Source organism: Anolis sagrei, chromosome 9, assembly GCF_037176765.1.
Source record: "Anolis sagrei isolate rAnoSag1 chromosome 9, rAnoSag1.mat, whole genome shotgun sequence".
NCBI classification, from domain to species: domain Eukaryota; kingdom Metazoa; phylum Chordata; class Lepidosauria; order Squamata; family Dactyloidae; genus Anolis; species Anolis sagrei.
Window position 1 is genome coordinate 28,028,135 of NC_090029.1, and position 15,008 is coordinate 28,043,142.

The following is a 15,008-nucleotide window of genomic DNA, read 5'->3' on the forward strand; positions in this document are numbered from 1 at the left end:
CAAGATTTTGTTTCATGTCAGAAGCGACTTCAGAAACTGCAAGTTGCTTCTGGTGTGAGAGAATTGGCTGTTTGCAGGGACATTGCCCACAGGACACTCGGATGGGTTACCATCCTATGGGAGACTTCTCTCATGTCCCCGCATGGGAAGCTGGAGCTGATAGACAGAAGCTCACTCAGTCTTGCAGATTCGAACCACTGACCTTCAGGTCAGTAGTTCAATTGGCACAAGGATTTAACTCACTGTGCCACAGTGGCTCCATACAAACAAGATAGGTTCTGTAGGTTTGTTCTTAAGTTGAATTTACAGTAAAGCCTCGCTTATCCAAGCTAAATGGGCCGGCAGAACGTTGGATAAGCGAAAATGTTGGATAATAAGGAGGGATTAAGGAGAAGCCTATTAAACATCAAATTACATTATGATTTTACAAATTAAGCACCAAAACATCATGTTTTACAACAAATTGACAGAAAAGCAGTTCAATACACAGTAACATTATGTAGCAATTACTGTATTTAGCAACAATTATTCCTGGTGGGAGGCAAACTGTGTTGGATAATACAGAACGTTGGATGAGCGAAGGTTGAATAAGCGAGACTCTACTGTATATGTAAGTTGGAACTGGTACATTTTAAAGGGTAACTCCAGCCAAATATAACAACAACAACAACAACAACTTCATTTGTACCCTTCCTCCATCTCCCCAAGGGGACTCGGGGCAGCTAACATTGGGCTAAGACCAATGTACGGCAGCCAATGAATGGCAGCCAATGGAGTTCCTTAAACACGGGAGTTGACCACTTCCTGTAATTCACTCCAGTCAGTAATATACATGTATATTAGATTTGGATTGCATAGGGAAGGGTTAACGCACGGAGCTCACTCCGTCTCGCAGATTCGAACCACCGACCTTCGGGTCAGCAGTTCAACTGGCACAGGGATTCAACCCATTGTGCCACAGTGGCTCCATACAAACTTCACTGTTTGTCCCTGTGAAAATTGGATGTGGAGGCACCTTTTCCCCATGATAACTCTTTCAGGAGTGAATTTCCCTTCCTAGGGGTAGATTTCTCTCACTTCCTGTTGTCTCACCCCTGTTCTTAACTATGAGTCATTTGTAAGTTGGATGTTTCTAACTGCATGTACTAACAGGATGTCAACCCCAGGCTGCCCAACATATTGCAGTGATTCCCACTCTCCTATACAGAAACGTGGACTATCTACAGACGTCATATGCAACTCCTAGAATGAGTCCATCAGTGTTGCCTCCAAAAAATCCTGCAAATCTCTTGGGAAGACAAGTGGACAAATATCAATGTGCTAGAAAAAGCAAAGACCACCAATACTGAAGTGATGGTCCTCCGCCATCAACTCCGCTGGACCGGCCACGTTGTCCGAATGTCCAACCACTGTCTCCCAAAGCAGTTGCTCTACTCCGAACTCAAGAATGGAAAACTAAATGTTGGTGGGCAGGAAAAGAGATGTAAAGATGGGCTAAAAGCCAACTTTTAAAACTCTGGCATAGACACTGAGAACTGGGAAGCCCTGGCTCTTGAGCGCTCCAGCTGGAGGTCAGCTGGGACCAGCAGTGCTGTAGAATTTGAAGAGGCATGAATGGAGGATGAAAGAGAGAAACATGCTAAGAGGAAGGCGCATCAAGCCAACCCTGACCGGTACTGCCTTCCACCTAGAAACCAATGCCCTCACTGTGGGAAAACATGCAGGTCAAGAATAGGGCTCCATAGTCACCTACAGACCCACCGCCAGTATACCTTGGAGGACAATCCTATCGGACAATGAGGGATTGCCTAAGTAAGTATACAGATGTACCATTGCTTATAGATTTTTTTTTTCTGTGCATTTATACCTTGGCCTTGGAACTTTATCTTCTGGTACGGCTGTCCAAACGGAGTCTGGGGTTTTTTGTTCTTTAAACCTTCCTTTGAAGACTTTCTCAATATCCTCCATGCTAAAGGCGCACACTGCTGAGCCAGGGATGCTGTACAAGACACAGAGAAGAAGTCGCAAAAGGCCAAGTGACAGAACGGAGTCAGACTAAGCATCGGGTGGTGAACTGGAGAAACTTCTCTCTCTTTTTGATGCTGAGGTCACTCAACTCTCACCTGTTCAGTTGGGTTGTGAAGACGCCGACGACGGTAGGGGCGCCGTTGATGTCTATGATATCTGTGATAGACTGAAGCACATCAAAGTAGAAAAAGGAATCCCCCGGAACGGAACAGTTGAGCCGGGCTTTCAGAAATGATGTCCAGTGCTTTTCCAGCACTCTCTGTGAGCCGCCCATGTCGTTCTTGCAAATGCGGGCCACACGAGAGTACACAGCCTGCATAAGGAGAAAATGCAAGACAAGCATGAAATCGGTTGAAAGATACACATCTTTGAGAGATCTAACTTGTGGGGCACAATCTACCAGTGTTCCTATCCAAGCTCTTGCTAACTCCTCTAAAGAAGTATGGCTTCTTACATTATAACTCCTTGAATTTTGCCTTTTTTTGTTGCTTCCATGTCCACTCATTCATTCTTTTGGGAGGCTGTTTGAATCTGCAATGCTTCATTGCACTGGGACTGTGGCGCAGCTGACTGGGAGTCAGCTGCATTAAGATCACTACTGACCAAAAGGTCATGTGTTCGAAGCCAGCCCAGGTCAGAGTGAGCTCCCGACCAAAATTGTGTAGTTTGTTGTCGACCTTTGCAGCCCAAAAGACAGTTGCATCTATCAAGTAGGAAATTTAGGTAGCACTTATGTGGGGAGGCTAATTTAACTGATGTATGAGGCCATAAAATAAATAAATGCTTAAAATGCCATGGTTTGTTAATTGGCCCTATGATTTGAATAGCAACATTATCTCTTTATGTGTTTCCAGGTGTTTTTAGAAAGAATTACAGAGTTCAGGTGCAAAACTATCATATCACATAGTGCCATAATATTTTTTAAAAGACAGAATGGAATTCGTTGCTTTGATATGTCTTGGAATGACAAAGGAACCCACTTCAGCATAGGAACACATGTTGCAGCTCATATCAGGAATTGCCAGAAAAGGGTTTGGGACAAGAGAAAGGTTTGAATATTTACAAAACCTTGAGAGCTACAGCAACAAATATCACAATCTCCTGACACATTCCACTCATCTGCAGGAGCCCTGAAATGAACAAGTGGTTCACTTGTTGAACTTCAGAAGGTGAAACTTCCCAGGCAATGTGCTCAATGCTCATTTGTGCGTATGTGTTTTTGTAGCAAGGTACCATTTGGATTAGGAGCCTCCGGTAGCGTAATCGGTTAAACCTTTGTGCCCGCAGGACTGAAGACTGACAGGTTGGAGATTCGAATCCAGGGATGAGCTCTCTCTATCAGCTCCAGCTTCCCATGAAGGGACATGAGAGAAGTCTCCCACAAAGATGGTAAAAAAATCAAAACATCCGGGCGCCCCCTGGGCAGCATCTTTGCAGACAGCAAATTCTCTCACAGCAGAAGCGACTTGCAGTTTCTCAAGTCACTCCTGACACACTCACACACACAAACATTTGGATTTTGTGGCTCAACTTCTCTAGAGGTGATTTTCTGCTCTTGGCACCAAGCTAGACTGATAAAAAGGCAGTTTCCACAAACATCTCCAGCAACAAAGAGTATGAAAACGCCCGTGTGCTTAATATTTTTTAAAGTTGTAGAATCGAAAGGAGGTTTGCTACTTAATAGCAGGCACATCTTTAGCTTTCTACAAATCTTCCTGAAACTTTGTAGCTGAGCACAACCAATTAACAATATTTATTCTTACCTTGCCTAAATTATTGTGTTCCATGGCGATCTCTCGAAAGAAGAAATAAACAAAGTTCCCGTACTCAATGGCATGAAGGAAGTGAGGTTCTGAAAAACCCAAGAAAGAGGAGGTCAGTGTTTTCCTTCCCAAGGATAAAAACAAAAATTAGTCTGTATTAACTATTATCCACTCCCTATGGCAAAAAGGAGATGGGATAATTGCTGTACCAGCACATAAAATCACACTAGCAAATAGTTGTTGGAGTATCAAGGAATGCATCTACACCAGTGGTTCCCCACCCTTTTTTGACCAGGGACCACTCTCTAACATTAGTACCAAAAGGATTACAAATCAGTTTTTGGTCAACTGTAGATTGGGTTTGGTTATTTCGGGTGCTGATTCAGAAAACTGCATTGGATAGACCACATCAGCTTTAGTTTCTGATACAGAACATATACCATCCAGCACACACTGTCTGCTTGCCCATAGAAAACCATATTTCTGGTTTTCTGCTTTTTATTTAATTTTAGTTTGTTAAGTCATAATTCATATTTATATGTTGGGCTGTATAAATTTTGTTAGTATGGATGTATTGTTGTTGTATTCGGGCATTGAATGTTTGCTTTTTATGTTTGGAATCCGCCCTGAGTCCCTTTGGGGAGATAGAGAAGAATATAAATAAAAATTATTATTATTATTATTATTGTTATTATTGTAGAGCTGAAGTGGTAGTAGTAATCTTTCTTGTGTTGTCAGCCTCTCCCTTTCTGACATCACAGTTGCCTCGGCACTATAAGAGGGCTTTGTGAGACCAGTCACTCTCGTTGCCACATGGTTTCAAGGCAACAGTGTAGTAATGGTGAGGCTGTGGACTATATTTTTGTTCTTGTGGACCACTGGTGGTCCACGGTCCATAGGTTGAGAACCACTGATCTACACTATAGAATTAATGCAGCTGTTGCAGTTATGAGTCAACACAGTTGCATTAATGCACTTTGGCACCACTTCTGTAGAATCACATGAGTCGTAGCTTGGTGATGCGCCAGTCCTCTTTATCAGAGACTTCCTTGATTTCATAGCATTGTTTTTAAATTGTATGACAAATGTTTGTGGCTCACTATTTTCAGAAGCCGCCTTGGGTCCCGCTCTGGGAAAAAGTCAGCATAAAAATTAATTAGACAAAATAAGAAGTCATATTCTTATTTGTGTCCAATTCTGGGCACCACAATTGAAGAGAGATATTGACAAGCTGGAATGTGTGCAGAGGAGGGCGACTAAAATGATCAAGGGTCTGGAGAACTAACCCTATGAGGAGTGGCTTAAAGAGCTGGCCATGTTTAGCCTGAAGATGAGAAGGCTGAGAGGAGACATGATAGCCATGTATAAGTAAGTAAGAGGAAGTCATAGGGAGGAGGGAGCAAGCTTGTTTTCTGCTGCCCCGGAGACTAGGATGCAGAACAATGGCTTCAAACTACAAGAAAGGAGATTCCATCTGAACATGAGGAAGAACTTCTGACTGTGAGAGCTGTTCAGCAATGGAACTCTCTGCTTCAGAGTGTGGTGGAGGCTCCTTCTTTGGAAGCTTTTAAACTGAGGCTGGATGGCCATCTGTCAGGGGTGCTTTGAATGCAATTTTCCTGCTTCTTGGAAGAATGGGGTTGGATTGGATGGCCCATGAGGTCTTTCCAACTCTATGATTCTATTCATGCCTCAAGTTGAGTGGATCCAACTTTCACACATGCACACATCCAATAATAGGACAGTATTAGGATACGAGGTGGAAGCAGAATGAGAGACACATATTAGATAGCCTTTTTTGCTATTGCAGCTGTACAGGTCTCTATATACATTACAGACATGCTGCCATTGCAGCTGCTCTATTGTTCTGCTGGATAAAGACGCCAAGGGCACTGCTAAAGCTCCTGACTAAAAGTGAACTCCACTATTCCAAGGCACTTTAGGACGTCCAACTACGGATGAAGTTGAGCTTCAGTGAATGTGTAGTCTCTTAATGTCAGCTAATGGACTGTAAAAGGGCCTCCGAGGAATTGTATTACAGCTCCGGCCTTTTGTTACTACAGCTTCATTCATTAACTTATTTGAGTAGCGAGGAGGTGAAACAAGTGTTGTTCATGGACCATATGAAGACAAAAAGAAAGTGAGTCTTGAGCTTTGAGTCATCCAATGCTGCAAGAGAAATGCATCCTCCTCATCAGAGCTGTAAATAATGATCATCACTGAAATTATCTTTTCTCTCAGTACACCAGGAGCCACTTGCAGCCACTCACTATAATGCAGGCATGGGCAAACTTCAGCCTTCCAGTTGTTTTGGACTTCAACTCTCACAATCCCTAACAGCCTCAGGCCCTTTCCTTTTCCCCTTCAGCTGCTTAAGGGGGGAAAGAAAGGGGCCTGAGGCTGTTAGGAATTGTGGGAATTGAAGTCCAAAACAACTGATGGACCAAAGTTTGCTCATGCCAGCTATGCCGGCTTCATTATTTCCTGGAAACTCATTATTGAATGGCACTCTGTAACTCTCACAACACTATCCACAGAATACTACTTTGAGTAGGAGCGAACTGGATAGCCTCGAAGACCACTTCCATATGTATGTCTGTGCAAATTCTACTGGATCCTCATAGGAGTTGTATTTTTACAATAGCTTTCTCTGTCAAATAGTGCTGGTGCCTCACCAAACTACAAATCCCACAATTCCATACCACTGAGACATAGCAGTTAATGTGGTATCAAACTGTATTCATTCTAAAGTGTAGATCATGCATGGACAAACTTCAACCCTCCAGGTGTTTTGGACTTCAAATTCCACAATTCCTAACAGCCTATTGGCTGTTAGGAATTGTGGGAGTTGAAGTCCAAAACACCTGGAGGGTTGAAGTTTGCCCTTGCTTGGTGTAGATGCACCCTGATAGGCATGAATAGAGTCTCGTCGGATAGCTCGTTGCTCGTAAGAATTTTGTTAAAATTACCTTGATTCAGCTTTTCCCCGCTTCTGGTCCTTGGCCTCGGCTCAACCCAGAAAAGCCAGTTTTAAACCAGAGAAGGAAGGAATTCCCTGACCTTAGCTCAAACCAGAGAAGCCATTTTTAAAGCCAGAAAGGCCAGTTTTAAAGCCAGAGAAGGAAAGAATTTCCTGGCCTTGGCTCAAGCCAGAGAAGCCAGTTTTAAACCAGAGAAGAAGGAATTTCCTGGCCTCAGTTTAAGCCAGAGAAGCCAGTTTTAAAGCCAGAGAAGGAAGGAATTTCCTGGTCTCGGCTCAAGCCAGAGAAGCCAGTTTTAAAGCCAGAGAAGCCATTTTTACACCAGAGAAGGAAGGAATTTCCTGACCTCAGTTCAAGCCAGAGAAGCCAGTTTTAAACCAGAGAAGAAGGAATTTCCTGGCCTCAGTTTAAGCCAGAGAAGCCAGTTTTAAAACCAGAGAAGGAAGGAATTTCCTGGTCTCGGCTCAAGCCAGAGAAGCCAGTTTTAAAGCCAGAGAAGCCATTTTTACACCAGAGAAGGAAGGAATTTCCTGGCCTCAGTTCAAGCCAGAGAAGCCAGTTTTAATGCCAGAGACATTTTTAAACCAGAGAAGGAAGGAATTTCCTCCTCTTGCTTTTCCCTGCTTCTGGAGCAAAACAACTACTTTCAAAGTAAAGACCACCCAATGAAACAGGAAATGACACTTTCAAACCATTAATGGAAGGATTCGGAAGTCTCAGAATTTTCAAAAAGTTTTGCATATTTTTTTCTGGGAAATTTGGAATTGACTTTAGAATCAAACCACCAGAGCCCCCTACATCCAAAACGAGTTTTGAACAATTTTTTAAATCAACCAAGCCTACACCCTGAGATAATACAACATCCCCAAGGCCATCAAGTGGGTTCCCAGATCCAAGCAGAGATTCAAAGTCTCCAAAGTCAGTTGAACATCCAAAGCACTACACAACACAGGGGGCCCTTCCACACCGCAGTATAAAATCCACATTGAACTGGATTATATGGCAATGTGGACTCAGATAACCTAATTCTAAGCAGATATTATGGATTGTCTGCCTTGATATTCTGAGTTATATGGCTGTGTGGAAGGGCCCTGGCTCACTGGCTACTTAGTTAAGTGTATTTAACTTAGCGAAGCCTCAGTGTAGTATAGACCCATATAATGAAGTTTAACTGCACCGAACTGCATTATTTGAGTCCAAACTGCATTATATGGCAGTGTCAAACCAGCCTCAGAGGTAGGTAATGACCAAAAAAAATTTTATCGGGAAATAGAACAAACATTAATTCAAAACGATGGAAGAATTGAAAAGGGACCATTCCATAGCCATGTACATGAAACAGTTAATTACTAGTATTGGTATTTTCCAAAAGTACCTTTTATCCACTTTGAGTCATATTTTATTGTTCTTAATGCTGATCCATCCCCCATGCTTCGGTAAATAACAGCATCACTTGCCTGGAAATCTGCGACTGTTGCAGAATATAGCTTGCCATCTGTGGAACAACAGTGCAGAGTGGGGATTAGGATTCAATATTATACCAAACCCAGAGTAACCACATTGCTTATTTCTCATATCTCCCACACCCCAGCTATTCCTCCACTGTAGAGATGGCCAGTGTTTGTATTTTGGGGTCTATTATGTAGGTACTGGACCATGAGACAAAACAATGCTGCTCCTTCATAGGCTACTTTTGTAAGTTAAGGCCTCACAGCCTTAAAGAACATACGCTTGACGGTATGATGTTGTAGGGGAGCAATGTGGGACCATGGGTGGCACAGTGGGTTAAAGCTGCTGAACTGCTGAGCTGAAGATTGGCAGTTTGAATCCGCAGGACAGGTTGAGCTCCTGTTAGTCCTAGCTCCTGCCAACCTAGCAGTTCGAAAACATGCAAATGTGAGTAGATAAATAGGTACTGCTTCAGCGGGAAAAGGCAAAAAGATGCTCCATGCAGTCATGCTGGCTACACGACCAGGTGTCTATGGACAATGCAGGTTCCTCAGCTTGTAAATTCAGAACACCTCCCTCAGAGCCAGAGATGAGCATCGCCTCCAGAGCCAGAAATGAAAGGAGAAGCCTTTGCCTTTGTATTTGGGTCTCATTGCAAAAAGGCATTGAATGTTGGCTTGCGTCTGTTTATATGCTGTAATCAGCTCTGAGTCTCCTTGGGGAGAAGGGTGGAATACAAATAAAGTGTTGTTGTTATTATTATTATTACTAAAGTGTATTATTATTATTATTATTATTATCATTACAAGATTGCTATGCTGGATTTTGTATTTGATCACACATTGGACACTTCCCAAGTGTGTGATGTAAGACACTCCCTGACCAAATTTTGCATAAATGACCTCAGAAGCACTTTATTTTAGGGTTCGTGCAATTAATTCCTCCCTCAATCCGGATCTCCCTCCCCAATAATTTCCATCACCCAATTTCCCAGTGTTTTAAAATTTTAATTTTTTATCCTTAAATCTGGCCTTGCTCATGTAATTCCTGTGTGTTTAATGTTTTATACTGCTGTTTCGTTTATTATTTTGGTTTTGCATTTTATGTTTTTTGGTTCTGTTATGCTTTGTGTTATATTGTGTTATGCTTTTGTATAATATTGTGGTTATTGTATTGATGGGTGTGGCCTCATGTAAGCCGCCCCGAGTCCCCCTGGGGGAGATGGAGCGGGGTATAAATAAAGTATTATTATTATTATTATTATTATTATTATTATTATTATTATGTATCAGCAAATAATGTGTGCAGATCTGAGTAGGGTGACCTTGTCAGCACCTATTGTTTTTAAGTGCAGGCCAATGTCTTTAGCCAGTGCACCCAATGTGCCGATCACCACTGGGACCACTTTTATTAGCTTCTGCCAGAGTCTTTGCAGTTCGATCTTTAAATCCTCATGTTGTGTAAGCTTTTCCAGTTGCTTCTCATCAATTGTGCTGTCACCTGGGATTGCAACATTGCCAATCCATACTTGGTTTTCTTCCACGATCGTGAGGTCAGGAATACTGTGCTCCAAAACTCTAGCAGTCTGAATTCGGAAGTCCCAGAGGAGTTTGACATGATGATGATGATGATCATCATCATCATCATCATTATTATTATTACAACAATGAGTATGCATCTCAAACAGGACAACTGACAGAAGCTTTCTCCGTTTTTCAAACTAGTATGCATAGCCATGTACAAAACTCTTACAGAACACATTGATTAATATACTACATCAGCTGCAATTGGATTTAGCCCAATGGTTGAAACTGGACAAACTGCCAAATCGGTCAGTAATGTTATTCACCCACTGACAGCAAGATGGGTGTTTTCTCCATCTGGTAAATTAGGTTAGGGGAGGAAGTAGCAATCCTAAATATGGAAGAGTTATGGTAGGACATTGTGGGCAATTTTCTTGTATTCATGTTATTAGTGGTATAGAGGTTCTGGTAAAAGTTTCCCCTGGCATTAAGGCTAGTCGTGTCCGACTCTGGGGAGTGGTGCTCATCTCCATTTCTAAGCCAAAGAGCCGGCGTTGTCCGTAAACACCTCCAAGGTTATGTGGCCTCATGCATGGAGTGTTGTTACCTTCCTGCAGAAGCCCTTTTGGGTTTCATTTTGGATGTGTAACTTTAGGTAAAGGTTTCCCCCTGACATGAAGTCCAGTCGTGTCCCACTCTGAGATGTGGTGCTCATCTCCATTTCTAAGCCGAAGAGCCGGCATTGTTCATAGACACCTCCAAGGTCATGTGGCTGGCATGACTTCATGGAATGCTGTTACCTTCCCACCGGAGCAGTACCTATTGATCTACTCACATTTGCATGTTTTCGAACTGCTAGGTTGGCAGAAGCTGGAGCTAACAACAGGAGCTCACCCAGCTCCCCAAATTCGAACCGCCGACCTTTTGATCAGCAAGTTCAGCAGTTCAGTGGTTTAACATACTGCAACACCAGTTCTACACTCCATATAATTCTAAAATAAATAAATAAAAGGAGCAGGGTTTTTTTTCCTAGAAAGAAATGTGGAGGCAAAGTGATGCAATAGTTCCCTGAAGCGTCCTTGAACATCTTCCTGTCTGCACTTCCTATTTCATTTATCAACAAGATTCATTACAGAACATGTTCCTACCAGCAAAGAGGGCGACGTTGGTTTGTCTGGCATCGAACGGGCATCTGGCCAAGCCACTAATTTCTTCGCCATCATACTCCAAGGTATTCAACTGGAGAAGAAAGATAAATTGCTTGGTGGTGTCACTTGAAGCTCTGCGGGACAGCCTGATGCAGGGGTGGGTGGGGTCACAACGTTAGATTTGAATGCATTTTCCATACAAGTCATGCAAAGGCAGCTTGTGTTTACATCTGAAAGGGTCTACATGTTGTGATGGCTCTAAGGAATTGGGCAACAAGAGTTGGAGGACATCATGTTCCATGTCCTACTTGTGGACTTCTTGGATACATCTGGTTGGCCACTGATTGGCACAGGAATTTGGTCTGATTCAAATCTCAATGGAGAGGAACATTAAGGACCATAACTGAGTCACAGACATGAGCTGGAATGTGTCTAGAGGAGGGCGACTAAAATAATCAATGGTCTGGAGAACAAACCCTATGAGGAGCAGCTTAAAGAACTGGGCATGTTTAGCCTGCAGAAGAGAAGGTTGAGAGGAGATATGATGATGACCATGTATAAATATGTTTGTGTATGTGCGGGGGGGGGGGGGGTCATAGGGAGGAGGGAGCAAGCTTGTTTTCTGCTGCCCTGGAGACTAGCATGCAATGGAAGAATGGCTTCAAACTACAGGAAAGTAGATTCCACCTGAACATGAGGAATAACTTCCTGATAGTGAGAGCTGTTCAGCAGTGGAACTCTCTACGCCAGAGTGTGGTGGAGGCTCCTTCTTTGAAGGCATTTAAACAGAGGCTGGATTGCCATCTGTCGGGGGTGTTTTGAATGAGATTTTCGTGCTTCTTGGCAAGGGGTTGGACTGGATGGCCCATGTGGTCTCTTCCAACTCTAGGATTCTATGAATTCCCAATGGCCCTACTTGATATGATATCCAGGTAGCACAATAGGACCCTTGCTTGGTCAAAACAAAACAAACTTTAAAGTGCAATGCAAGGCTTAAACTTGGAATAAAATCTGGGAGATCCAGGTTCAAGTCTTCACTTAATCATACCATTCAGGCAAATCTCATATTTTAAGTTATAATGTGTTGGTGGTGAAAAGAAAACTATATAATCCACATGTACTGGGAGAAAAGGCAAGAAAAAAATGATAATATCTGCTGTGTGTAAGGTCTCCTAACCCCCCAGAGTGTTGGGAAAGCATTCAGAACAATGTTGATGCTTTGGGCCATTGGTCCTTACCCTATAGTAACGACACATGGGGTTAAAAGCATTCGTGCCGCAGACGAAAACCATCTCGTCATTTCTGGGAACAAAGACTTTTATAAAATTATGGCATTCGTCCTAAAAAGAAAAATGGAAGGAGAAAGACAAGTTATTTGTTTGACTTATTGAAGAAGACAGACTAAAAAGTACAGAGAGAATTAAAATAAATCCCATCAGTATAGCGTAAATATTCTTACACCGGCGTTCATTACACTGAGACATATACCACTGGACTTGCTGGAATTTTAATACTGTTATGTTTAATTCTGTTTTAAGGTTTGCATATTTGTAAGTTTTAAACTATGTGGTCATTCTTTGAATGGTAAGCTGTTTTTTGAGTCTCCTTTGGGAGAGTATAAATAATAATAATAATAATAATAATAATAATAATAATAATAATGTATTGTCGAAGGCTTTCATGGCTGGAATCACTAGGTTCTTGTGGGTTTTTTCGGGCTATGGAGCCATGTTCTAGAGGCATTTCTCCTGACGTTTCGCCTGCATCTATGGCAAGCATCCTCAGAGGTTGAGAAGGTCCTCTAGAACATGGCTCCATAGCCCGAAAAAACCCACAAGAACCTAATAATAATAATAATAATAATAATAATAATAATAATAGGTTGCTGTGAGTTTTCTAGGCAGGTATGGAAGGTTTCACCCACATCTATAGCAGGCATCCTGAGAGGTTGTGAGGTTTGCTGGAAACTAGGCAAGTGAGGTTTATTTATATATCTATGGAATGTAGGCATGAGTTAATCAATTGTTTTAATTATTTTTTATTATTTTTATTATTTTTATGTATTGTTGATTGTTTTATTATGATGACACCATATGGTGTGTGGAGCCCCCGGTGGGTTAAACCCCTGTGCCGGCAGGACTGAAGACTGACAAGTCGCAGGTTCGAATCCTGGGAGAAGCAGATGAGCTCCCTCTATCAGCTCCAGCTCCTCATGCGGGGGCATGAGAGAAGCCTCCCACAAGGATGATAAAACATCAAATCATCCGGGCATCCCCTGGGCAACGTCCTTGCAGACGGCCAATTCTCTCTCACCAGAAGCGACTTGCAGTTTCTCAGGTCGCTCCTGACACGACAAAAACAAACAAACAAACAAACAAAAACATATGGTGTTTTTGTGAGGCCGGCCTGAGTCCTCCCTTAGGGTGAGAAGGGTGGGGTATAAATATAGGAAATAAATAAATAAATAAATAATGTCCAGGGTCTCCAACGTGGGAGAAAGAACTCTTGTCTCTTGGAGGCAAGTGTGTATGTTCCAATTGGCCACCTTGATTAGCACTGAATTGCACCTTCAAAGCCTAGTTGTTGCTGCCTGGGGGAAGCCTTTGTTAGGAGGTGTTAACTGGCCCTGCATGATGTGGGTCAAACGTCAGGAAATAATGCTTCTGGAACATAGCCGTACAGCCCGGAAAACTGACAGCAACCAGTGATTCTGGCCATGAAAGCCTTCAACAATACAATAGTAGTAGTACTACTACTACTACTACTACTAATAATAATAATAATAATAATAATTGCAGCTTCAAAGCCTAGTTGTTGCTGCCTGGGGGAAGCCTTTGTCAGGAGGTGTTAGCTGGTGGTGCATAGATGTGGGTCAAATGTCAGGAGATAATGTTTCTGGAACATGGCCGTACAGTCCGGAAAACTGACAGCAACCCAGTGATTCCAGCCATGAAAGCTTTCCACAACACAATAGTAGTAGCAATAATAATAATAATAATAATAATAATAATAATAATAATAATAATTGCAGCTTCAAAGCCTAGTTGTTGCTGTCTGGGGGAAGCCTTTGTTAGGAGATGTTAGCTGGCCCTGCATAGATGTGGGTCAAACGTCAGGAGATAATGCCTCTGGAACATGGCCATACAGCCCGGAAAACTGACAGCAACCCAGTGATTCCGGCCATGAAAGCCTTCAACAACACAATAGTAGTGGTGCTTTCCAATGTGTATCTGGACACCAACTAAAATAACCCAGAATGCCCAATGGCATCAGAAGTCTCCAGTGTGCATTAGCAGTCCCATTGGCTAATATTTTAAAATAACAATGGTCTAAATTATTTTGATTAGTTGAAAAGGAAGATCAAGCTTACCTTGTGTTTTCCCTTCATGGCACAGTTCTCTCTGTCCTGTTGCTTTGACCGCCATGTTAGTTTCTGTCCCAGTAAATCAAAAAGTCAATAATATTTCTCTTTAACCAGGAATTATATATATATATTCGTTTAAAAGACAAACAAACTAGTTTTTTGATATTACCTTGCTTGGAACTACTTCTCCTTTCGGAATTTCATTTAAGTTTACAGTATATACTTGATCCCTAGAAGACAAGAAAGAGGCATTAAGAATTATCTTTTCCCGTGTTTCAATAATAATGGCTTAATACTGTAGTTCGGTGTTTCTCAACCTGGGGGTTGGGACCCCGGGGGGGGGGGGTCGCAAGGGGGTGTCAGAGGGGTCCCCAAAGACCATCAGAAAATAATATTTCCTGTTAGTCATGGGGATTCTGTGTGGGAAATTTGGCCCAGTTCTATTGGTGAGGTTGAGAATGCTCTTTGATTGTAAGTGAACTATAAATCCCAGCAACTACAACTCCCAAATGTCAAGTCTATGTTCCCCAAACTTCACCAGTGTTCACATTTGGGCATATTGAGGATTTGTGCCAAGTTTGGTCCAGATCCATCATTGTTTGACTTCACACTGCTTTCTGGATGTAGGTGAACTACAACTCCAAAACTCAAGGTCAATACCCATCAAACCCTTCCAGTATTTTCTGTAGGTCATGGGAGCTCTGTGTGCCAAGTTTGGTTCAATTCCATCATTGGTGGAATTTAGAATGCTC

General features: G+C 42.4%; 1 protein-coding gene across 12 annotated transcripts in view; it reads right to left on the minus strand.

Moving 5' to 3' along the window:
- The window catches only part of SEMA6D (semaphorin 6D), a 589,599-nt gene that overhangs the window by 26,443 nt on the left and 548,148 nt on the right, over nt 1–15,008 (minus strand). For all 12 annotated transcript variants that reach the window (XM_060755299.2, XM_060755293.2, XM_060755296.2 and 9 more), the window contains 8 exons: nt 14,426–14,486; nt 14,263–14,325; nt 12,131–12,232; nt 10,893–10,983; nt 8,148–8,267; nt 3,792–3,880; nt 2,124–2,341; nt 1,868–1,999 (listed from right to left, as the gene is read on the minus strand). In XM_060755299.2, the coding sequence (XP_060611282.2) occupies nt 1,868–1,999; nt 2,124–2,341; nt 3,792–3,880; nt 8,148–8,267; nt 10,893–10,983; nt 12,131–12,232; nt 14,263–14,325; nt 14,426–14,486 (876 nt within the window). The remainder of the gene's footprint in view (nt 1–1,867; nt 2,000–2,123; nt 2,342–3,791; nt 3,881–8,147; nt 8,268–10,892; nt 10,984–12,130; nt 12,233–14,262; nt 14,326–14,425; nt 14,487–15,008) is intronic.